The sequence below is a fragment of the Seriola dumerili genome, unplaced genomic scaffold, assembly GCF_002260705.1.
Source record: "Seriola dumerili isolate Sdu_G_001 unplaced genomic scaffold, Sdu_1.0 BDQW01000149.1, whole genome shotgun sequence".
NCBI classification, from domain to species: domain Eukaryota; kingdom Metazoa; phylum Chordata; class Actinopteri; order Carangiformes; family Carangidae; genus Seriola; species Seriola dumerili.
Window position 1 is genome coordinate 959,525 of NW_019174404.1, and position 23,767 is coordinate 983,291.

The following is a 23,767-nucleotide window of genomic DNA, read 5'->3' on the forward strand; positions in this document are numbered from 1 at the left end:
GGGGGGGGTTGAAGGACACCATCTGAACAGGAGGAGGCTGGTTTATGGCTGGTTCACATCTTGATCCGGGAAATCTGTGCAGGGCGAACCTCTCCGCTCACGACAATTTTAGTACCATGTGCTGTGCAAGATTTTCCCTCTTGACTCGGTGAGTCAGCGCTGCGCTCCAGCTCGTGTACAAAGCGGCTACCCAGATTTTAGCCTTTGATCCACTGGCACTGCGGTTTGACCTTTGGGTGCCCTCAACGAACTCACCCCACTCTCCATCTGGTTGGGGTTTTTTTTTTTTCCCCCCAACATTCAGCTGCTCAAAACCAATTTGCAAAGTTGGTGAATGGTACAAGATTGTTTTTTTGCTATGAGAATTTTATGTACTTCAGTTAATGGCCTTCAATTTATTCCCTCTGTAAGTGCTATTGAAGCCCGAGACTGTTCAGGTTTTCATTTCAACTACACATTAAAGCAGCTGATTTCACCGACGAGCTTGTGCCTGGTGCTAATCAGGGAGTAATCACCTGCACATTTTGGCTGGAGTAAAATAAAATAAAAAACAGATTATTTGGGCTTCAGCTGCATTTAGTTGAGAACCTCTTCATAACCTTAATCAATTTGATCTTTTAACTTTAACCCCTGGAGTGGCCTCTTCTCAAAGTGACGACAGCTACGTATGCTCATTCTGCCTTTTCCAGCTCTGTGATTTCCTTGTTCAATTATACTGGGCAACATTTTCACCCCTCTGATTTCCCCTCTTTCTAATCCACTCTTGTTTATTTGTACCCTGTGATGTGTTACGTGTCTTTATTGATAATCCTGCCCACAAACCAAGCTGTGCTAATGAAATGTAGATAGACCATACAATCGCTGGGGATGAAAGCGAAACATATACGCACACACACGAAATCTGCAGCAGATACTGTAATTTTAATCTGCACTTGACATTAACTCGTGCATTTTATCAAACAGCTGTTTGCAGGCAAAGATCAACTTCCTGTGCCTGTGCATCACTAATTAGATGTAATTACAAACTATTTTCACACACACACATGAGAAATAATCTCAGCGCTGTTTGTTTGATGTCTACCAGCTCGTTTTAAATTGTTTCAAAGCAGCAGCAGCAGCAGCAGCAGCAGCAGCATTTGTGCTGTTGTAGCTGGGTGGATTTCTGCTCTAGTGTCACTATTTGTGTCTTATTATCAGCAACACACACACACACACACACCGAGGCTCTCACCCGGTCTGGCTGCACACTGCCCCCTCGTGGGCAAACACCGGACTGTCAGGCCTGACTTTGCACTTTGTTGTGAAAGTTTAATAAAGAGATCTTAATGAAGCCTAATAACAGGATGTGCTGAGCTGAAGGAGCCATTTTAATAAAACTAAATGTTGTGTTTCAAGATTATAAATCCACGCACACATTTTCCTACAGTTATGTACTTAAGGCATTTATATAAACTCTTTAAAGTATTTAAAGTTCACTTTTTTTTCCCAGATGCTAAAGGGAGTTTTATCATCTTCATTTTGCTCAATGCAGCAACAATAACTGTGAAAAATACAAGAATAGACAAACAAATTGAGGAGATAAACAACAGTGCACAAAAAAAGAAAGAGAGAGAAGACAAAACGAACAAACAGTAAACTACTAATTAACAGCAAAAAGCAACAGCTAATTACACAAATATAAAACAAAACAAACAAAACTGATTTTGATTGCATCGTCGTTTGTCTGCTCAAAGTCGGTCGTTAAAAGAATGAGAGAAGTCAACCTCTAGGCACGTTTTAAAATTCTCCAATTTGAACGATAATTTGTGTCAGGTACAAGTTTTCTCTCTTAAACTGAGATTTAAGAGAAACTTTGTTCCTTCAGCAGATGAAGGTGAAAACAGCGGAGCTCAAACATCCGCAACTGAAGTAAGAATAAGCCAAATATACAGTGTATTTAAGGGAGTTGAGGGATATATACTGATCAAATGCAATAATTATAATAATAATTGCCCTCCAAGGTGAAGGTGGACTCGGACCCCACAGGTGCATGCTGGGACGGGGGTTTTGAGATACAGTATGAACAGCATTAGTGGCAGCAGAAGCAGCAGGAAGTGAGGGCTTAACTTTCAGGTGAGTGATGTAGCAGCAGCTTCCAAAGTGTGAGCAGCAGAGTGCTGACAGCTTAAGTACAGCGCCCTAACGAAACGGCTCCACTGGCTGTATCTTGCAGCGAGAGAGAGAGAACAGTATGCCATGCGAGTGGAGTGGCGGACCCGAGGTGACTGCCTGAACCAGCTCGCAGGCTTTGTTTTATTCATAAGGTGGGTCACTGATGTTGGCTGATAAGGTCTGGCTCTCAGTCGGCGTTCCCGCTCATCCCGGGGGAGTTGGACGGGGGGTGAGGTCGGGACTCTGTGCGGACCAGTCAAGTTACTCCAGGTCAAGGTGGGAAAACCCATTTCTTTCTGGAGCCGGTTCCGTCAGGATGGAACAGGAAACTGTTGCCACACAGTTGGATGCACACTAAATATATCACTGTAAGCTGCACCCCCATCATTAAATCATTATCATATATGCTGCTCTTACCCATCATTAGCTTCTTTCTGGCACAAGGTTCATTAAGTTTTGTAGAAAGTACTCCCACTTAAAGTGGATTATGATATTTGGGCACCTTGCCTTCAGACAATGTTATTTCTACCGTCAGATAGTTATTGTCAAAGTGCTGCTGGTAGAGAGGATGTTACTGAAAAGTAATTAAAACCGGAAATATCTTCACCTGAGGATTGGACTGACTTTATTTATGACATCTTTAAGATGAGTGCAACAGGACAAGTATTAAAAAATATGGAAAAGTTAGATTTTGTAGATGACATCTGTTCATCATTTGTTAAAAGTGAATTTCCCTGTTGAATTTTATTTCTATATTTATTTTTTTGTTTACATTTTGCTTTTATGTTATGCACTTGAATTTTTATACCTGTATCTTTATTTTATTTACTTCATATAAACTCATCTGAATTTTTTTTTCATGCAAAAAAGGCATAAACATAATGACTACAAACGATGTATAAAGCATTTATTTATGTTGCTTTGTTATATCCAAATAAAATGAGAATTAATAAAACAACCAAGGGGGTCCCACCCAAAACCACGACAAACATCCAAAAACACAAACACACATGTAAAAACAGGGGTGTCCACATACTTTTGGCAATACTCTGTACAATGAACCCAGATTCATCTTTTAGTTTTTTAAACTTTTTTGCAAAATTTACACATAAAACTTCAAGAGTCAGTGAGTTGATTTCCTTGACTGCACACCGACACCCACAGGAACAGCAGCGCCCTCTGCTGGTCTCACGGCGGAACTGGTCACCTTGATTCACTCGTGTGATTCAGATCGCAGGTGTTTTCATCCAGCTGACGCCGAGGTTGTGTGTTTTTTTCCCCCCACGAGAGGAACACAACCTCTACATCATTTTTCATGTCGAATCCCCTGTGCCTTGTTTTTGGGAAACGTGTTATGTCCTTGATTGCAGAGTACACGAGTTTCAAAGAATACGCCTTAGGTAATACAGAAATTAGTTTTATTTTTTAATACAGAAAAAGGGAGAAGATCAAAGCAATCGATGCTGGCAACCAGGGAGAGGTTTTTTTTTTTTTCTCCCTAAAAAAAGAACTGCTTTGGTTTTGGATTTGGTTGCCAACACAAAAACAGAGGTTTAAGAGGCTTTTATGAGGCCAGGAGGAGGAGCGGGGAAGTCTGGTTTCACAGGGAGACGCAGTCGGAGGTACAACAGATGTTCACGAGATATGGGAAAACATTTGTTATTTGTTGTGTCTGGATGTTTCCATTTTTGTTCTCGTCATCATTTCCTGTTTTCTGCGTGCCAACATCTCCGCATTCATTCAGGGTGGTTTTTATAATATTTCATGTCATCTCCTGCCTTTTCATTGTCCTCACTGTCTCAAAAATTCTGACATTTTTGGTTCAATATGAGATTAAACTGCTTTGACTTTGATTTTTCTTTGCTCCATTTCTACCGTTTTGTTACTATGAGATGAATCATACCTTCAACTGCAGAAAGACAAAATCCCATTCTGGTTTCCTCCTACTCTTCAGGAACAAAAGCTCAGTTAGAGGTCACGACGAGGCAATAATGCACTTTGAGATTCATTTACTGTCACAAAACGGGTCAAGTCTGGTCTCTCAAGGTCACACTGTGACATTTCAAGTGTGGTGATTTAGATAAATAGCAGTCTTTGATGCAGATGAGTAGGTTTTAACTGGCCTCTTCAGCTGCACTCTTTAATCTGCCACATTTTCCTTTCCACTCTTCAATTTGACAAACAGGATTTGAACTGAAGCCTCCCACACAGTAAACAGTCAACAGTGAGCTGCAAGTGGCTGAGGGAGATATTTACCACTCTGTGTGTGTTTACCACCTCACACAATTTGAAACAGCAGCTGCCAGTAGTACGTTCTTCTCCCAGCGCCGCGGAAACGCCACCAAAGGTAAACAGCAGCCGACTTGTTTGTTTGAGAGCTCAGACTGAGACTGTGACCAGGTGACCAGACACTGACCTCAAAATGGCCGCCGTATACCGGCCGGCCGCGGTGGCTCACTTGGCCATGTAGGCTGCCACCTCCTTCTCCAGACTCTGGGCGAAGCGGTGGTTGAGGAAGAGGAGCTGGCCGTGAGGAAGCAGGCGGCTGAGCACAGCGTCGATGCGGCTGCTCTTCAACAGGGCCTGCAGGGGGGGGGGGGGGACGACTGCGTTAATGATCCCAGTTAGTTACAGGTAGAAATAAAATCTGTACAGCTGCTATCATCTTTCATTACTGTCGCCTTGTGTATTTATTGCAGTTTCCATAACATGTAATGAGCTGCTACTGTCGAGAATTTGGCCTGCGATGCTCAGCAGCAATATTTCCGTGGAGGTAAACTGTTTATGTTAAATAACATCAGTCTAATGAGGCCTTTAGACACTGTGCTACAAATGCTGTATGTACTTTGAATACAGTCTCATTATAGATCTACTAGACAATAAACTAGTTTGTAAAAATACACCAACAAATGTCACTATGTCACTGCAACTGAGGAACATGTTCCAGCTCTAAAAAGAGTAAAGTGTTTTTTATTGGGGACTATTTTCAGCAGCGGATGAGTACAAATCAAGTATTTAGAGCAGCAGGCTGTTTCATCACTTGTTGCCCCAGACCTGACGACATGTTCGGGATTTATTAACATATAAATCTACATATATATAATGGAGCTCTATGACACACAGCAGTAAGACGTATCAAGCACTACTTGTTAGCACGATCAAAATCAACAGATTGATCCTTTAAAACCAAATAAAAAAAACAGTCTGCCAAATAGCAGTGGCAGAGCAAAACTCTCCAATTACAAATCTTTTCCTCCTCTAATCCCTGCATCACAGAGCGGCCAACAGTAAATCGACACAAACACTGGCTGCAAAAGGGAGGAGTGACAGTGAACTGACCTTACTCTCCAGCCAATACGGTTTGTTTGTAGACACCCAGAAAGGTTTCTTGTGGGTATTTTTATGTGTCAGCTAATCAACGGGCTGCCTGAAGGTCTCAAAAGAAAAAATCAGCGGAGTGAGACCTTTGAACTTATCCAGTTCAGACTGGTTCACTCGGTCCTGACATCCAAATCACAACAGGTTTAAAGGCGGCCTCTACATTTGAAAGTCCCTCTATCTCCTTTAACAGTTTGATGTCAACTCTAAATGGTTTTCCTGAATGTAAAACACATAATGATCGAAAAAGAAACCATGTCTGTCAGGGGGAGTACTCGCCTGTTCCAGGCAGTGTCGGGTCAGGTTGCGGAGGGTTCCCTCGGCCAGCAGCAGGTTCTCGTGGGGCTCACACACCAGCGTGAAGCCGAGATTCTGGACACCCATCCACAGAGCGCTCATCTCCTCAGAGAAGGGCTCACCAGCTCTCAGACGCACCACTCCGCAGGTGGCCTCCTGCAGGGCCAGAGCTTCCTCACCCGGCACCGTCTCCACCGGCAGCCGGCCTGAAGCCTCCCGGGACAGAGAGACAGCGCTCCTCACCTGCCTGAGTCACAGAGGAACAGTGGTATATCAAGTGGTATACAACTAATCAATCAAGTGTTACATTAAGGTTTCATGTTTTCAGTATTTTCCCATTTTATTGATAGCATTAACAGCTGATTGTTATTTGTTTATAAGCGAAGTGTCAAACTGCTGTCGTTACTTGACGTGCAGCAGTAGATCAGTACTGTCTTTGTTTTTCCTCTGCGCAGAGAGTGAGCGTCTTCTACTGACGGTGATAATCAGTAGTTACAGTTTGTCATGTGGGAGAACAGAAAGCTACACAAACACTGCGTGAAAGACTCCCTCAGTAACCGAAAACAAAACAGGACGGATGCAGAGAAGATTGACAGCCTCTCCACTCGCCTCTGTGATGCATTTTACATTGTTTACCATCAGGAAATTAGTGGGATGCAGACAAAAGATTGGATGCATCTAATTACGGCAGAAATCAAGAGGAAGATGCTGTTATTCCTGCACAAACAGCTGATTTTCACAGTTTAGAAATTAAAACATGTTTGTCATCCTCTAAAAAGCCAAAAATGAAATACACAACATTAAGTAGGAAGTCGTATCTTCACCATCCCACTTTATTTATCAGTCATGTTGATGCGACACCTTTTGATGGAGCTTTAACTGACAATTTAATGTTAATAAGTTCTAGTGGAGGTTATTTAATATCAGACACAAGAGCAAATTTTGAGAATAGTTCAATGTCTGTGATTCAAACTTGCCGCAGTATTTCCTCAAGTCACTACTGCAATACAAATAAACGTTTTTTTAGTCGCATAGTTGACTGTTAAAGCGCCTGGAGGAATAAGCAACGGCCACAGCACAAACTCAACGACTTCAGGCGTTTGATTGTTTCATTCTTTTCTGGTTAAAACAGCGTGTGGAGGATGCTCATGCTGACTCTCTGTCAGTGGAACAGCGTGGTGGATCTCTGCAGCGGACAAGTCATCAGAAGAGCTTTTGAAAAAGCAGACTTTTAATAAAAAATAAAAAAAAACTCATAGAAAGAAAACCTAGCCTTACCTGAAATATTTTGAACCAGGATTATCACCTTCCAAGGAAATGATGAAGGAATTTCAGGTTTAAAAAAAAGTCCTACTGTTGATGTATTAAAATCTATCTATATGTTTATTTCAAGATGTAGTTCAGTGGTCATTTCTGCAATTCACTGCTTCACAGCCATAGGCACCCAATGTTCAAAGGCGTCTTTAGCGTGAGAAACCTGATTGTTTATTGTCCCGCCTATAAAAAATAAACAAACAACACAAACAACACAAACTAACTGCTGGTGCTTAAATAAAGACACTTCCAGCTCAAAAACACAGAAATTAGACCGACTCACCTCGCCACCACCGCCACCTTCTCCTTCTGCAGTAGTCGTCTCTCCTCCGGACCGAGCTCCCGGTGCTGCTCGGTCAGGACTCCTTCATCTGGACCGAAAACCCGGGAGTACAGGACCCTGCTCTCCCCGGCAGACAGACCGCTGACCGGACACACGGTGTGGATCAGGAAACACCGGACCATGCTGTCGTAAGTGGACAAAAAGCAGTAAAGAAACAAGATACTTATTTGTCTCGAAATACTAATGTTTACTTTAGCATTCCCATGTTTCTTCCGGTTTCTACTGATTTCTTTCTTCCGCGTTGGTCATGTGACCTCTCTCGGCTACCGTTGCTTTGCGTTCTTTCAACCAGCAGATGGCGCTCGCTCTATAATATATTTTATTATATCCAAGATATAAATAGATATATGATATATAAACGGAAAGTCAAATATTTATATTTTTTTCATTTATATCTATAGAGATTTTAAGAAAGGTGTGAACCAAATAAAAATTGGTTAATAATTATTTCATTATCTATTAATCTGCTGATTAATTGATAAAATGAAATAATAAATTAAATAAATACACATTACAATCCAAACCGGCAGATTCAAACTTCTTGTTTTATTTGATAAAGAGTCAACAAGCTGAAATAAACGACTTGAATTAACTATAAATGAATGAATTAATCATACGCACTGACAAACACAGCATATATTTGCATTTTAGAAATGTATTTTCTCTTCAAGTTTCTACAATACACACTCTACTTGCTGATATCAACTGACTGATTTTTGTGACTAATTTCATCAAGAGAAACTGCCCTAGATGTCTTGTGCATAGATCTAATTTTCCCAAAATTCAGCCTGATATCTTTGTTAACATGAAATTAGATTTCAAAATAAATGTGTGTGACTGAACAGTCACAGTAACTCTTACTCCAAAGCTGCAGCATTATTGTTTTCTTTTTTGTACAATTTTTGGGATTTATTTGTTAGTTTCCCTTGTAAAGCTGACAACAATTTAAATTTTAAAGTGAATCAGATCAACCTCAAGTGAACTGGATGGAACTTAAATACCAAGAGGAATAAAAAGTTTGAGATAGTTTAGAGCAGTAGTGGATGAAAACTGGACTGAGAGACAGAAGGCGGCTGCACAGAGGCTGACATCAGAGATCAGGGTGTTTCTGGGTCTCAGCAGACAAACAGAGGCAGCTGTTAATCCAACAGCTGCTGCTGGTCACGCTTCTTTACTCTGAGAGGCCCTGCTCTCTGTGTGTGTGTGTGTGTGTGTGTGTGTGTAGAAACTGCAGTGATGGAGGGAAAATAAAGAAAGAAAACATTCACTCTGCTTTGTTAACATTCGCTCCACTGTCCCGTTAACCTCTCTCCCCTCTGCCCCTCTCAGACCCGCTGAGACTGAAAAACACTGTAACAAGACCCGAGGATGAGGTGGTCCGAGCCGTTTGTGGGATTTCATCTTTATTTTTGGATGAAAAGCTTCCTTTCATGTCGTCTTGCTGACATTCTGCCTGTTTCAGAGTTACAACTGTAACAGCTGGATGAGGTCATGAGGTCTGATGGGTCGTGTGTTTTTAGCAGTTTTGCTCCAGGGTTGGAAATGTCGGTCAGTCCACCATGTTGATCCACAATGACATATCTCAAATATCTCTTTTCGGATTTCAAGATTCAACTGAACATAAAAAGTCTCTGATCATGTCCCACAGTGTATTTGTATTGTGGTTGTCCAAACTGTAGATGTCTCTGAGGACTTCCTGTTGATGGTTTAACTGTTGACGTCTGGACAAACTATTAGCAGAGGAAGACTCAGTGATGTGATTGAAAGCTCCGAAACAGCTTCTGCTTTGCTGAATTGTTTATTCATTGGCTGACTTTTCTCACACTCAGTTGTGTGTCAGGTTGTTGACTTTGGACACAAGATTTACAGAAAATTGACTGAAAAAGACGATAAAACTGATACTGTGGTTTTAGTCTTATTGAGATTTTCTGGGGAAGGAGGAACTTTTTCACCTGTAAACACAAACAAAGAAACAAACAAATAATGAGAGAGAGACATGTTTAAAAGAAAGGATATTTCCATCACAAAAAGAAAAGAAAAACTGACACATTTCTACCACAGCAGCTGCTAAATGGAAACTGTGGTTTTGAGTTTCAAGTCATCTTGACAGGTTGCTTTTGAGCAAATGAAGCTTCTGGGACCATTTTCTTTTTTTTTTTTGCAGGTGAAACTGAAGCTGCTGGAGCACAGACTTACATCATTGTGTCACTTATTCTTTTTTACCAAAAGAAAAGCCAGAACCTCATTATATCCAAAGTATGATCACATTCCTCTTTGACAAATTCTGTTCTTTTGGTTCCATTTCACTGAGGACTAACATGGGTGGGTGAAAGTAGTCCAACTTTAGTTTTTCTAGTCACTGCAGAGGGCATTCGGATTTAAAATGAGTTTGAAAAAGTGAAATAGTAGGTCAGGGCTGACTACTCCAGGCTGTGGTCTGATTTATATGGGAAACATCCCTAAAATGTTCAGGCTAGTTGCATGAAACGTTTCATCAGATTAGGTGTAGAGAAGTATTTCTGCAACAGCCACACTGTGTGCAATGATTAGCCCAGACATCACTCTTCGGTAATAAAGGAGTGAATGAGAGGGATCTCTGCAGGTAATAATTAGCCCAGAGCACTGTGGGAATTCAATGTGAAAGTGAAGCCAGATTTCAATCATTTTCCCCACAGATGTTCTCTGCAGCAGCTGCGTGAGGACGATCAGATTTTCAATTTGGAGCTGCAACTATGTGAGGGACACTCACCACAAGAAAAAAACTGAGCAGGTTTCAATATTACTGAGCAATGAGTCACAGTCCCCTGTGTTGCAACAAACCAGCTGAATAAGAAAAACAACAGGATGTGGGTGTAGGGAAGGGCGATCAGCCAGCAGCGCAGACCAATGATGGCGAGGCCCGCGAGTTTCAAAATAAAGGAAGCCGAAGAAGACGTGAGACAGGCGGCCAAAAATATCTTTAGAGTCTGCTCTGCATTGTCTACTGGGGAGATGAAAACATCTTCAGTGCACATGTCTGCAAGAGGCAGAAACATCAGCAAGAGAAAAAAGCGTTTCTAATCCTGAAAAACATTCGAGAGGGACGTTCCCTTCACCACCTCCACCCTTCCTCTGAAACCACAGTGTTCCACCACCCTTGCGAAGTTGTTAGGACCTTGTTTTTTTACAGGTGGGGTTGTCAGTTTACCGCCAGTGTCAACAAGTCCCAACAAACAGGGGTTTAAAAAGTGACACCCAGGCTACAGCTTTGTGTCAGGGCACCTTTGATCGGCCCAAGGCTGCTGCCTGACAAATAGGACAGGCTGGGGGTGAAGAGGTGGATTCACAAAGGAGAGATGGTGATATGCAGGGTGGGGTAGTTTTAAGAGCAACTCTGCAGGGTGCTGCCACAGAGCTGCATGTGATCTGATCAACAGGAGTTTGATCTCTGGTTATATCAGACTGTAGTGGATAAGCAGGACTGCTTTATGGTAATATATGATGATAATAGTTTTTGCATCTTGATTTGACAAGTATTTATTCCCTTTAAGACATATTATCTTTACACACTTCAAATCCTTCTGTTTAGTATTTATAAGCAGTAAACAAACATTTAAACATGGTTTATAACAGTCTATAATGTTGCTGTAAACAGGTATAAAGACAGAAGTGTTTATTAATGTGCAGCATTTATCAACAGTTCTAACTTTTCCTACGACAGCATATTTTATACTATTACAAATGTGTCATATTATATTTTCCATTAATTTATACAGCAGCCTATACTTATGGCAGCAGTTGTAGTTGTTGACAAATACATTAATAAACAATATCTGCTTATAACTGCCTTATAGAAATAGGTTATCAGACTTAACTGTAAAACTATAAGTTATTCAAAGCAGAGTGTTTTTACATGTCTGGAAAAGACCTTTAAGTTTTCTTTACTTTGGTTTCCATGACTTTAAATCGAAGGTTTTCAATGGACGGGGCAAACTTTTACAAGCAAGTAACTTAATTAACACAGTATTCATTTTCTGGAAACCCGTTGCTGCAACATTTCAAGTGTCTCTCAGTTAATTTTGTTGAACTCTTTTACCTCCAGTTCCTAATTAGATGGGTCCAGTTGTAAAAACCTGGCTGGGGTTTCTTTTCTTACTGGGGACCTGCCAGGGACTCATCTACATTTTAAAACCGACTGTTGAAGTGGAAAAGGAGGCTTGTATTGAAAGGCAGATGCAAGTGTTGCATTAGGTATGCCTCATCTAAAAGTGCGAGGCCCCTTAAACCTCAGCAGCTGCTTCATTAACCGTCTTGTTCAGACAAAGGTGGCGGCTCGATCATGAATGGTGTAGAACCATTGACAAGTAGATGTAAAGATCACTGAGACAGAATCTGGTTTGCTGATGTTTCCCTTGCTTTCCCAGCCATGTTCACTCTTTACTTTTCTGCCAACAGTATTTCTTTTAACAGGGTTTAGGAAAGAATTAAAGCATCTTCAGTCAAGTTGCACAAGGCGTCCAACAGACACTCGTTTCAGCTTGAAACTGTTGGTGGTAAATTAGTCTTCAGACCTCAGTCGGTGGAATGCAAACAAAGGCTTGCGCTCTTTCCCACAGCCACATGGCCGCTGGGAAACTGCCTGATTTCAAACTTTGGTGAAGTGCCAGAAGGGAGGGAGCTGTGCTTTTATAACCTCCGCACCATCAGAGCAGTCACGTGTTTACAGCACATGGTGGCTCCGATTTTTTTTCCCCCGCTCGCTCCTGCAACAGAACTGTTAACCTCCTGACGGGACATGTCAGGCTGCCAGGCGCCGCCTCGACAGAGCCACTCCATATGCATTCAGGAATGTGTGTGTGTGTGTGTGTGTGTGTGTGTGTGTGTGTGTGTGTGTGTGTGTGTGTGTGAGAGAGAGAGCACGTGCTGCAGCAGAGAGGCCACTCCCAAAGTCGGCTGCAGAGGGAAGATTTGAAAAAACAGGAACTGCTGTGTGTGCAGGAAAACGTGCTGCACAGAGACCAAACAAACCTGCAGATGTGCTTTTCTCAGAACTACAAGTGTGGGAAGTCAAGTTTGCTTTGACTGAGTCCTGCACATCAGGAGCCTGTCACCAAGGTTAACAGTAATCTGGACAACTTTAAACAAAACAAAAACAAAAGATATTTATATTTAAAATATAGACCACCGTATGATGATGATGATTTTCATTATCCATTAATCTGTTATTTTTTTCTATCAAATTGTAATTTATAAACTGGAGAATTCCTGGAGAAATTTTAAATGTGCCTTTTGAAGCTGACACGACCAAAAAAAAACCTCACACTGATGGTTTCACACACACATTTGCCCCCACAACCACAGCAAGACATGTATACACACATGTACATGCCCTAACAGAATATGATTTGCAATAAAGCCATACGACAATATCATGCACATACAAGCACACAGATATACACGGTGCTGGTTTGCCTTATACATGCTCTCATACTTGAGAGTACAAGGGGTGAGAGTTAACGAGTCCAATAAGAATCAGCTTTGTCCATTTCCACCTGGATACTGAGCTAGTAGCACCTGCTGAGAACTGAGACCTGCTGTTTGCTGTCAGCTTCTGAATTTGCATTGCAGTCTATGGGAGAGCAGTATGATGGTTGAACAGTTCCTGTAGCTCAAAGTAAATCCAATATGTCTGCTGCTGTATTTACTGTTGTATCATTATAAAGTCTTAAACGGTCGAAAAAAATAAATAAAAAAATGACACAAAACGTTAACTACGATTTTGTGTAAACCGTAATAGTTTTCAAAATAACGATTTTAACCCAAATGAGTCGCAGGTCTTGTGACGCATTTAACGTTTCAGCCATTTCTCTACGTTGAAGTATGACGCAGCAGTACAGCGCCAAAGAGTGGGTGTGGTCGTTTTGAAAGACGTCTCCCCCCATTTTTTCGCCTTTTACGTCGCCATGGTTACCGGAATCGCACTCCAGTCATAGCAGAAGTCATAGCACTCCGTTCCCGATCGAGCCGCACGCATTATATATATATATATGTATTTTGTCTGGGTTTTCTCAAAGCAGCGGGACTAGTTACGCGCCAGTTTTTACGGAAGATGAATAAGACGAATAATTATCATAAAACGGTGAAAAATCACAAGGTGACAAAACGGCATTTAAACCTACAAACTGGTCAATGTGTTGAACCAACAGAGAAAAGTGGCCCCAGGTTCTCCACTGTGAGGATTTGACAGAGAATATTTGGCATTTTTGCACAAGAAATTAATCCATAAGTAACTTAAAAGATCATTAAAATTGTCAGTAAACATTTGATTGTTTCAGCTCTAATATATATATATATATTATACTATATATATATATATATATATAATATATTATATATATATATAATGAGTATATATATATATATATAAGTAAACTGAGATTTTAGGCATTCATGAATCACTGTGTGCCAAAAAAACAAAAACTAGTACTTCCTGCTAAAGACATTGAGGTCACTATATAGTGACATTTACTGCCAGTACGGACTGACTAATTGTAGTGCACCAATGTGACTGGTTTTACTGGATTTAGAAGCGTGACAAGGAAAACAAACCTACTTTCTTGCCCCCAATGTGGAGATCAAACCCAACAGTGGATGTGACTGTGACACCAAGTATTTACGTTTCAAAGGCTGCCGTCAGATGCCAGGTCACACTACTATGATAAAAGTAAAGCTATCCAGTTACTAAATAAACCCAGTTCTTGCTGAAATGTGTTTGTATTAAAAGTTGCTTCAAAGATCAGTTGTGTTGTGCTCGTTGTGTTGTTTGTTTAGACACGTGACATTAGAGAAGTTTAGCCTCTTTTGTTAAATTTGGCGCTTTCAGTGTTTCTAACACCCAAACACCAGTCGAGTGTCTGTGCAGAAATCCCCAGTCCTACCAAAGAACACATTCATTGCACAAATATGAAATTTTCAAAATTAAAAAAAAAAAACGTAGGATACTGTACATCCCATTTGAACGCACATTGGATCTTTATTTCAGCAGCTCCCCCACGAGTCTGCACCAAAATATTCAACCCACCCGAGTCGTTTATGAACTGACATCATTTAGCTCAGCAGAGTGGAAGACATTTTTATCTCTGAACATTAAGGGATTGAAAGCAAAACAAAATGTGTTTTTCTTAAGATTAAAAATCCTCTCACACTTGCTGACCTGCAGCATCAGAAAAATCTCACTGCAAAGTTAACAGGTAGTTTGTTTGCTTTGGTTTCTTCTGACCGAGAAAAAAAAATAAAAATAAAGAAATAATAGACAAGACCAAATATTGCAACTGATCAGGAAGAAAAAAAAAACAAAAAAACACAATTCTGCATTAATCTTACACCTTTTAGAAGTTGTCATAAAAATATCCAATTTACATTTTGGGGATGCCTAGAAAAAGGCATGCTTTCAACAAATCAATGTCTAAATGGGGACCAACGAAATTCATTAAAAAGTTTTATAAAAAGCAGTATCAAAAAAAAAGAAAAAAAAAAAAGAAGCACCTCACCATTTCAGGTTTTTAAATTAAGTGCTTAAATATGGTGGAACACGACAAATGCAAAATAAAGAAAAACAAAAATATCCAGTGAGGAGACTGAAAGACAAACTTCAGACTTGGCAGTGTGGTTCAGTTGCTGTATAGAAATCTGGCAGTGATTTGTGCTCGCTTACACAAGCATAGTGACAAGGTAAAAAAAAAAAAAAGAAGAAAAAAAAAAAAAGGCAGTAGGTCCAAGTGGTTTTTAAAACGATCACATTGCTTCACAAATCTGTTTTACTGCAACTCAGCGACATCTTCAGGTCAAGTGTTCATCATTTCTCGTCTTTCCCTCTTTAGATTTGCATAAATAGCTAACTTTGTTATAGTTAAATGAAAATTTGGGGACTTCAGAAAAATCCCATTCCTGTTGGCGCAATCTCAATAACTTATTTCCTCGTTGGTGGGGGGGGCTCTGAGAGAAATTTGCACTCAGTCTGTTCAGGGAGGGGGGGAGGGGGAGGCAGTGTGTGTTTCAGAGGCAGTTAAGGTGGAACGAGGCGGCGCTCACAGCTTCTTCAGTCGGCTGTACATGTCTCTCTTGCTGCGCTCCCCGGCCCAGGTGCGACTCTTGAGGCGAAACTTCCTGAGGTCCTCCTTGAAGTCCTCGTGGTGCATGGGCCGGTAGGACTGAGGTTCACATTGCGACTGCGCAGGAAGATGATGAGACAAGTTCAGAGTGCTGAACAGCCATCGAGGGTTTCATTCAATGAATTACCTCCTTACATCTGACAAGCATCTCATCTTACTAGCCTTTTCTGAGTTTTTAAAAAAAAAAAAAAAGGTGAAGACATTCACCGAGATGGAGTGAAAGCTCAGAGAAGGCTAGTAAGTGAACCTTGAGCTGAAATTATTCCATCACACAAGACTAGAATGAAGCTCTAACGTCTTTACAGGCTGGTGTCTTCATGTTTTACAGTGATATTGAAAACTGTAACTTGGATGTGGATAAAAACTTCAATTGTCCAGTTTACTTCAACAAAAACGTAAACTTGGCAAAGTGCATTATTTTTCATACTATTATCTTGGGGACCAACTGTCATATTTATCTAGTCCAAAAGATAGAAGCACAAAGCCTCATCCATCAATCAGATATGATCAGAACATAATTATTAAACAGGATGATTGGATACTCAATCAAAACTCTGCTCTGAGTATCACATGGTCGCACTCTTACAGACTGTTGTGACACAGAACAGCTGACGTCGAATGGTTTCCAGTAACAAGCGTGGCTAGCAGAAATAGCTGCTGCACATCAGGTCTCATTAGCCTTTATAAAACCTCCCTAATATCAACGACAATGATTGTACATCACTATAAAGTCAATGGCAGAATCAGAGTCTGCTGAATGGACCTTGTGGTAGTCCGATTTGTCAACAACTAACCTGAAAGTGAGGGAAGAAGTCTTTGTATCCGCCCTTGAGGATGTAGAGCTCGGGGTAGTGGAGTTTGGGGTAGTCGTTCATGGCGCGGTCTCGCTCCCTGACGAAACGGCACATTCGAGGGCCGCGCTCCGACGAGAACTCGCAGTGGAAGATGATGACGACTCGTTTCTCCGGGCAGCGCGGCATGATGGGGGTCTTGAGGAGGAAATCCGACACCTGCTCCTCCTGGTGCAGGTTCAGAGCTCCCTGAGACGACAAGGATCAGACCAAACACTTAGTTTATCAAGTACAGGAAGTGACCCTGAGACAGAAGATCAGTCTGTAACAAATTTGGTAACTGATCAATCATTTCATTAAAATCAAGAAAAGAATCATCAGGTGGGTCGATAATGAATATATAATTTGTCATTCACGTGTCGGTAGATGCTGACTCACCTTGATGTGTCCGCCCTCAAACTCGTAGGGGTAGCGGCAGTCGATGACGATGACTCGCTCGACTAGATGGTTAAACTGGTCAGTCAGAGCTGCCACCATCTGAAGGGCACAGACGACACACTTTAATGTTTTATCTTTGAAATAAAGTGCAAGTCTCGAAATAAAGTACTCGTCAGGACGAAGAGAGAAACAGCCAAGAGCCTCCACTCACCACGTCTGAGGTAATGTACTTGAGGTCTTGGTGTTTGCCCTCCACTGTGGGTAATACGAAAGGCTAAAAAGACAAGAAAGGAAATTAGATTAAATGGGTTCATTTCGCAGAATTAAGTCACCAGAGATGAAGATTCTGCGGTGTTCCTCACCTTGGTGAAATCTCCTATTAGCTCATTGGAGCCGTCCTGATTGTCCAGCAGCTTCTCGATATCGGTCTGACAGAAGGACTTGGACCTCTGGAGCAATGAGCAGCTCTGGGAGGAAGAGGAGGGAGAGACTTAAGGAGGCGGTCGAGGAGAAAATGAGGTAATTCGAGATCGTCTACAAAAAGCCGGTGACAATAGCTGCTCAGCCTCGGGGGGTCGTTTCAGAATCAGAAGCCATTTCTCCACTTCCACTAAGGAGTCAACAGATGGTCAGTGGAGACTGGTTTTTAAGCTGCTGATTTATTGTAGCATCAGGTTTGTGCCTTTAGTCTAAACTGATCACATTTCTACATTATATCCAGCTTCACACCATTAGCTCGCAAGTTTATAACAGCAGCTCCAAGATACGAGCGGCTCAAAAAAGATCTTTTCTGACTTATTTAAGCTTCTGTTAGAAAAGAGCATTCCCAGCTAGTAGCTAGGACCTGATCAGTACTGGACATTGAGCTCCACTGATCCATATTTACAGGCAACTCATCTCTGAACACCGTGAGAAGCATGCACAAACTAAATTTAAATCAGCCATTGACAAATACTTATTTTACTGATGGATGTGAGGACTCACCATGCGTGGGGATTCGGGGTTTTGTTCCAGGGTGGTGGGTTGTGTTCCTGCCAGGCTGCGTCGCCTCTTCACCCTAACCGGCGTGTTTTCATCTCCGGGGCAGTCGGGACGCTTCGCAGAGGGACGGGAGACCGGACTGGGCATGGAGGGCGAGCGGAACAGGCTTCGTGGCCGGCAGCGAATCACAGGCTGAAGGAGGGAAAAAATAAATAAAATCATCAGACTGAATGGCATAACTTTTAAGTCAAAAAGTAAAAATTTGAGCTCCTAAATTCAAGCATCATGTGACCACATTTGTATCACCTATCAAAAAAAAAACAAAAAAAAACATTCCTGCTACAACTGTTGCTAGTCTCTAGATTTGCAGATTGTACAATAAAGCCAATGCTGCTACTTTTATTTGTTAGTAGGTAAACTTACAGAGTCTTCTCCTGTGGTGTCGGACACCAGCGGGGCGGTGAGCAAGCTGGCCATTCCCATCGGCATCCCAGAGTTGTTCTGTAGAAGACAGAGGGGTTGTCACGCAATTTAGAAACAAAACTTAAAATGTGTTCTTGAATTTGAACAGTTTGGGGGAGCGATTTCAGACGGAGGGTTTTTTGGATTTTATTTATTTATTTATTTTACTGGCAGACAATCTGTAAAGAGACAGGGCCTCACCTCCATGTTGTCATCCAGTTCGTCCAAAAAGCCGTCATCATCATCATCATCGTTTATAGAAGAGGTGAGGGAGGAACGTCTCAGGAACATGGGGCTGGAGTCATGAAAGTCCAGATGCTGGACTGGAGGAGGTGAGGAAAACTGGACAAAGGGGGGGAAAAAAAAAAAAAGATAAGGAGAGTTTGCATCTTTCTAGAGCCAGGTCTTAAAACATTGTGCACAACAACAGACACCGATTCTTCAGAGGGCCACGTACCATGAGGGCTGGAGCCGAGCTGGGGCGGCGGGCAAAAGCGTCCTTTGTCTGTCCGCAGTTAAAAGAGCGCACACGACTCCGCGACACTGGCATGGTTGGTTTCTTGAATTCAAAACCCTCCTGAAAATACAATATTTAAAAAAAATCATCAATGCTCAACATTACCAACACCTAGTTGTCCCGACTTTATAGATAAAACTCAGTGGCTGCTGATCTACACACAATATTTCTACAGGCATTCTGTTTCAACTATAAACTTACAGATGGAAAAAAAAAAAAGTGTCAAAAACTTTAACACTTGATATTGGAACCAATGTTATTCTAATGACTTCAAGGTGAAATAAAAAGCCAAGGATCGACCAAAATGTTAAGACAAATGATGCAATGCCTTCGCCATGGCAACAAATCAGCTTTCTGAGCATTACTAAAAGTTCCATGTTAGCTTTTGACCAGGAAAAAGCCCATTTAACAATGTAGGTTCTTACTGATGAAAAACAAACACCACTGACCTCCGGCATGTTCTCTTTGTTGTCGTATTGAGAGGAGGAGGCGGCATTTATTTGGGAGGGTTGTTGACCGAATATTCCATAGCGGTGGGAATCCTCCTGACCCTTCAGGGACGGACTGAAACCCAGGAGCTGGGGCTGAGGGGGGAGAAGAGGGAGCCAGTCAGCAGAGGCTCAGCAACTGGAAACAAGCTGCTCTGTGGTGGGTTAACACTGGAGGATGTTTTGTACCAACTAAGTTAAAGACAAAATGTTGTTACCTGACCGAGCTGAATTTTTTATGTTATTTTTACTTCAATTTGAGACCTTTTTCTCTTGCAGTTTTTCCATTTTTATTTTAAACAGACGTAAACTTAAACTTTTTGAGATTACATTTTTAGTGATTTTGATGTTTGACAGCTGAATTACAACTGGCCACAGTCTTGCAGCATCTGGCAGCCCTGAACATCAGCCAGAGATTAAACCAATTCAAACAAAGCATGAAGAGCTGTAAACATGATAAATCTGCTTACTGGCAATGAGTTGATTCTTCGAATTGGTAGCCTCCTGTAATTGATAGAAGGGAGAGGAAGCGGTCAATACAAATCAAATCAATAGGCTTTTTTAGTTCATGTAGTATAATACTCTCTGGAGAGCAATGTAGTTCAAATACGGAGAGGCAATAACAGCCAAACACCGGTTAATGATTTTAGAATATTGACTGGAAAGCAACTTACTCGTTGACAACTCGGCTGGACTGTTGAATGGCCTTTTCAAATCTGTAACAGAGAAATTGGAGACTATTCAGAATAGGTATGAAATGGTTAAAATATGCAACAGATTTGAAGACAGTGCTGTACTCAAATGAAAAGTATCAGGTCTTTGTAATAAAACCCAGTGCAGCAAGAGGCTGAAAGACCTTAATTGCCAGTTGGGACACTGTGTGCCCGTAAACTACAAAGAATCTCTGGCTCTATTGAGAAACCAAGACGAACGGTTGGACTAGAGGAAGTTGGGTGAATGCATAGACGTAAGAGGTGGCCTTTGCACTGGAGTTATGCCCACCTGTATGCTAAATAAGTTGAGTGGAGAGCTCAGTGTGCCGCTCCAGGAGAGGGGGGTGGGCGGTAGGAGAAGGGATGCAGAGATCAGCTAATCTACCATATGCCTGCTAGAGCCAATGCTGCCAACCCCTTTTCTGCAAGGGCCCATTGTTTGTCGAGGGGGGGAGCGTGTCCCATTCAATGCAGACGAGAAGGGGTGGGGGTGGGGGGCAGTTGTTCTCTGGGGGTGCCCTCATTTCAATAGACGTGATGCAAAAAAAAAAATCTCCTGCCCCCTTTTTCCTATTGAAATAACAGTGCATGGGAAGAGTGTGCCAAAACCCAGAGGGGGTGGGCTATCATTAAACCCAAGCGCGGGCCACGTCCTCCCCCCAACCTAGAAAACTCCTAGCAACCAAACAGCTGTAAAAGGAAGTGAATGAGGTCCTGAGCACCAAATGCTGCTGTAAAGGAACTCGCACATAAGACAGCGGCAGATGTCTGCAGGGGCTCACCCAACTGAGCATTAAGAGAAGGGCCACCCAAGATTAGGCAGTTGAGGATATGCTGACAAACTGATAAAGATAATGCTGAGTACAACTGGTGTTACCATAAACGGGTACAAATTAGTTTCTGCTTAATCTCTTAACTTGTCTCTGTACCTTGTCCAGAGTGTCAAGAATTACTTTCCACTGAAAACATAAACAATTCAAATAGTCAACAAATGTAAAATTCCAGACATGTTCTTTTCACTCAACTTTAAAAAACACAAAGAAAGTTAAGCTGAAATGCCTTAATGGCTAATCTTCTTAGTAAAACCAAGTGAAGCTGCAATCTTAAAGCCAACGGTAAAACAATAATCCTACAGATGAGAAATGGTGCTTGGTTCAGCTGAGCCCAAGCACAGGGTGGAGGTGGGGAGAGGGTTGATGGGGGGAAAGCAGAGGGGCACAGCTCACAAGCTGATTGATTAGAACAGACAGGAGGAGGACAGTGCAACTTACGTGTCTTCCACTTCAATAGCATCCATGGGGCTCGGGGGATCCATGCCGAGGCCTGAGGGAAGATATTTGCGTCACAGATCGATATATACACCAGGTGGTACAGCACAGGATGGGACACTGGCATCAAAAACCAGCTGAATACCAGTGGATTATGACAGTACTTTACCAGTTGCATGAAGACTAAACTGTTAGTTTGGGTTTGTTAAATCCAGAAGTCAGAAAAGAGGGAACAAAGTGCAAAGGTGATGCTGTATAATAGTCGCTTGTTTTGTCCAACCAACAGTCCAAAACCCAAAGTTATTCAGTTAACCATCACAAAAGAAAGAAAATAGTAAATCCTCATGATTGAGAGATTAATAATTAAAATAAATTTTCAGTTGAAAAATAAGCTCTAAAAATAAGTTAAAGCAACCATTGACAATACTCATCTCATGACTACATTTAAAGTTAGCTGAGATCAGATGTACATTAAACCCTCAGGCATCAATTGTAATGGCATCAATTAGCACAGACAATAGGTTTTCAGGATAGCTCACCAGCATCAGATGAGACGTCAGAGGCAAAGGAGGGAACCTTTTCAAGGGGTGCATGCTTTCTCCTTTTCGGAGTATCACATTGGCTGTGTGGGAAAGAGATGAACAAGAAAAAAAACAATAGTGTGAACATCAAACCGAACTCTGCATGCAAGGTTAAGGGCTGGAATAAATAGAAGTTTTGTCCATGGCTGGAGAAATAACACATAAAACTGTAATACTACTACTTCTACTATAACTACAACGAAAAATAATAATAATAATAATAATAATTATGATAATACCTGCCGAGTCCAGCTAAATTGTTCATGTCCAGAGCCAAATTGGTGACAGGAGATAGTACAGTCGCGGGTCCAGGGGAGAACAGATCCCTGCAGTGGGAGTTCTTTGAGCTGAGATCGGACAGGGAGAACGAGGAAAACCCGGGGATCCCATCGGGCCTGCTTTTCAAAACAGTTTTAACAGGACTGGTGCTGCCAAAAACATGAACCGACTCCATCTTTAGCTGTCCAATTTGTATGAATCCCGCGGTCGTTATTGCTTTAGTTTGAATTTCGGGCAGGAGAGTGCCAATAAGTTAGCAAGACGGTCCAGACTTCAAGCTAACAAGGGAGCTAACCAGTTAGCTAGCAACAATTTAAGAAAACATTTCCAAACCATACGATGTGAAACTCCGGCTGGAAGTGACTCGGTGGTTCCGTGTGGAGTAAAACTTTGATTCAGTCCTGCTAAGTTAGTAAAACCACATAGTTGTTGTTTGTGGCAGAGAGCTGCAGCACAGCGTACTCCCTCTCTGACAGCCCCTGGTTTCTGAGAAATCGAGACTGGGGCTCCTCGTATTTATGTTCAAAATAGAAGTTGTGAAGCGGCAATCTTTCAGCCAATCAGCGCCGTTCTCCATCCCGTCGACCAATCAGAGCGCGCAACAGCTCTCGCCGTTGTCCTGTCGCCGGATGGGGGAGAAGAAGGAGGATGTGACACAATCCTTTAAAATTTTCATCTTTCTTCTCACATATCTTTTGTTCTCACCCTCTCGACTTTGGGCTGAAACACTCAACAATGTAGGCATGAAACATGAATCTTTGACTGCCATTTTTGTTTGGTTTAAATTCATAGAATAACAATTAACATGGCTACTGAGAGAGAGATTATAAAATATTTGATCAAAAATGAACAGAGTTTGGCAAATCCCCTCCTCACTTGCGACATGTCTGTGCTTGTAAGCCAGTATCCTACAAACAAAGACAAAGCAGTTTATCTTAACTGAGGTCAAAGATTATGGCATCATTTTACTGCATAAGTTCGTCTAAACTCATAAATACATTTGCACTTTTGATTTCTGCTTTTTAACTTATGTGTTTGTGCTTTTAGACATTGTTGCCCAGTTATGTAGGCTATATGCCATTATTTGAAATCCTTAATATTTCAACTCTTCTTTTTGTTTTAAACTATTTGTATATTTAGTATTTTTGTATTTAGGTATCTATATAAGGAAATGAACAGTGTATATGTATGTTTGTTTGCAAATTTACTTCAAATTGCCCCTGAGGGATGAGGATAATATTTTTGAATGGAATTGAACTGGATTCATTCCAGTGATGGTAGAAATATTCAGATACTCATGGGTGGCAAAGGTTTTCAGATTACAAGTAAAAGTGTTGCCACACTCCTGTCCTTCACTGAAAATCAAAAGTAAAACTTCCGTATGCAGAACAATGTCTCCTGTGACTGCGATAACATTAGTTCATCATTACAGCGTGTGTGTTTATGTAGGAGCAGCATTTTACTGCTGTATTTGGCTGAGGTGGAGCTAATTTTATCATTTATAAAGCAGCTATTTTATGACTGTAAATCATGATTATTTCCTCCGTTTGATCGATTGATTGTTTGGTTTGTAAAAATTCAGAAAATAGTGAGAAATGCCTTCGCCCAAATTTCAT

General features: G+C 41.5%; 2 protein-coding genes across 4 annotated transcripts in view; both read right to left on the bottom strand.

The window, feature by feature from the left end:
• ap5s1 (adaptor related protein complex 5 sigma 1 subunit) overlaps nucleotides 1–7,705 on the bottom strand; it is a 13,873-nt gene extending 6,168 nt beyond the window's left edge. Inside the window, exons 1-3 of one of the 2 annotated variants that reach the window (XM_022750637.1) lie at nucleotides 7,424–7,705; nucleotides 5,809–6,073; nucleotides 4,568–4,734 (exon numbers count right to left, since the gene is read on the bottom strand). In XM_022750637.1, coding sequence (XP_022606358.1) covers nucleotides 4,606–4,734; nucleotides 5,809–6,073; nucleotides 7,424–7,605 — 576 coding nt within the window. In that variant the 5' untranslated portion in view covers nucleotides 7,606–7,705 and the 3' untranslated portion in view covers nucleotides 4,568–4,605. Of the gene's footprint in view, nucleotides 1–3,623; nucleotides 4,735–5,808; nucleotides 6,074–7,423 lie in introns of those variants that run through there. The other variant, XM_022750636.1, reaches the window with a different exon arrangement.
• A 909-nt stretch (nucleotides 7,706–8,614) lies between these two features.
• On the bottom strand, nucleotides 8,615–22,613 carry cdc25b (cell division cycle 25B). Of its 2 annotated transcripts, none has more exons than XM_022751072.1 (15): nucleotides 22,112–22,613; nucleotides 21,831–21,913; nucleotides 21,295–21,346; nucleotides 19,985–20,026; nucleotides 19,781–19,814; nucleotides 19,272–19,406; nucleotides 18,763–18,882; nucleotides 18,507–18,647; nucleotides 18,267–18,344; nucleotides 17,847–18,035; nucleotides 17,225–17,329; nucleotides 17,074–17,136; nucleotides 16,863–16,961; nucleotides 16,428–16,673; nucleotides 8,615–9,435 (listed from the first exon to the last, which is right to left on the bottom strand). In XM_022751072.1, the coding sequence occupies exons 1-15, from the start codon at nucleotides 22,324–22,326 to the stop codon at nucleotides 9,286–9,288; spliced, it is 1,752 nt and encodes a 583-aa protein (XP_022606793.1). In that variant the 5' UTR covers nucleotides 22,327–22,613; the 3' UTR covers nucleotides 8,615–9,285. The 2 variants fall into 2 exon arrangements, with proteins under 2 accessions (XP_022606793.1, XP_022606794.1); XM_022751073.1 differs by lacking the exon at nucleotides 8,615–9,435 and adding an exon at nucleotides 14,478–15,690.
• Nucleotides 22,614–23,767: the final 1,154 nt, after the last annotated feature.

Coding starts and splice junctions, on each gene's coding strand:
- cdc25b (XM_022751072.1), bottom strand. CDS start 22,326: ATGGAGTCGGTTCATGTTTTTGGCAGCACCAGTCCTGTTAAAACTGTT. Junction 21,914..22,111: donor AATTTAGCTGGACTCGGCAG/GTATTATCATAA, acceptor TTTCCCACACAG/CCAATGTGATACTCCGAAAA. Junction 16,962..17,073: donor AGTACATTACCTCAGACGTG/GTGAGTGGAGGC, acceptor TGTGCCCTTCAG/ATGGTGGCAGCTCTGACTGA.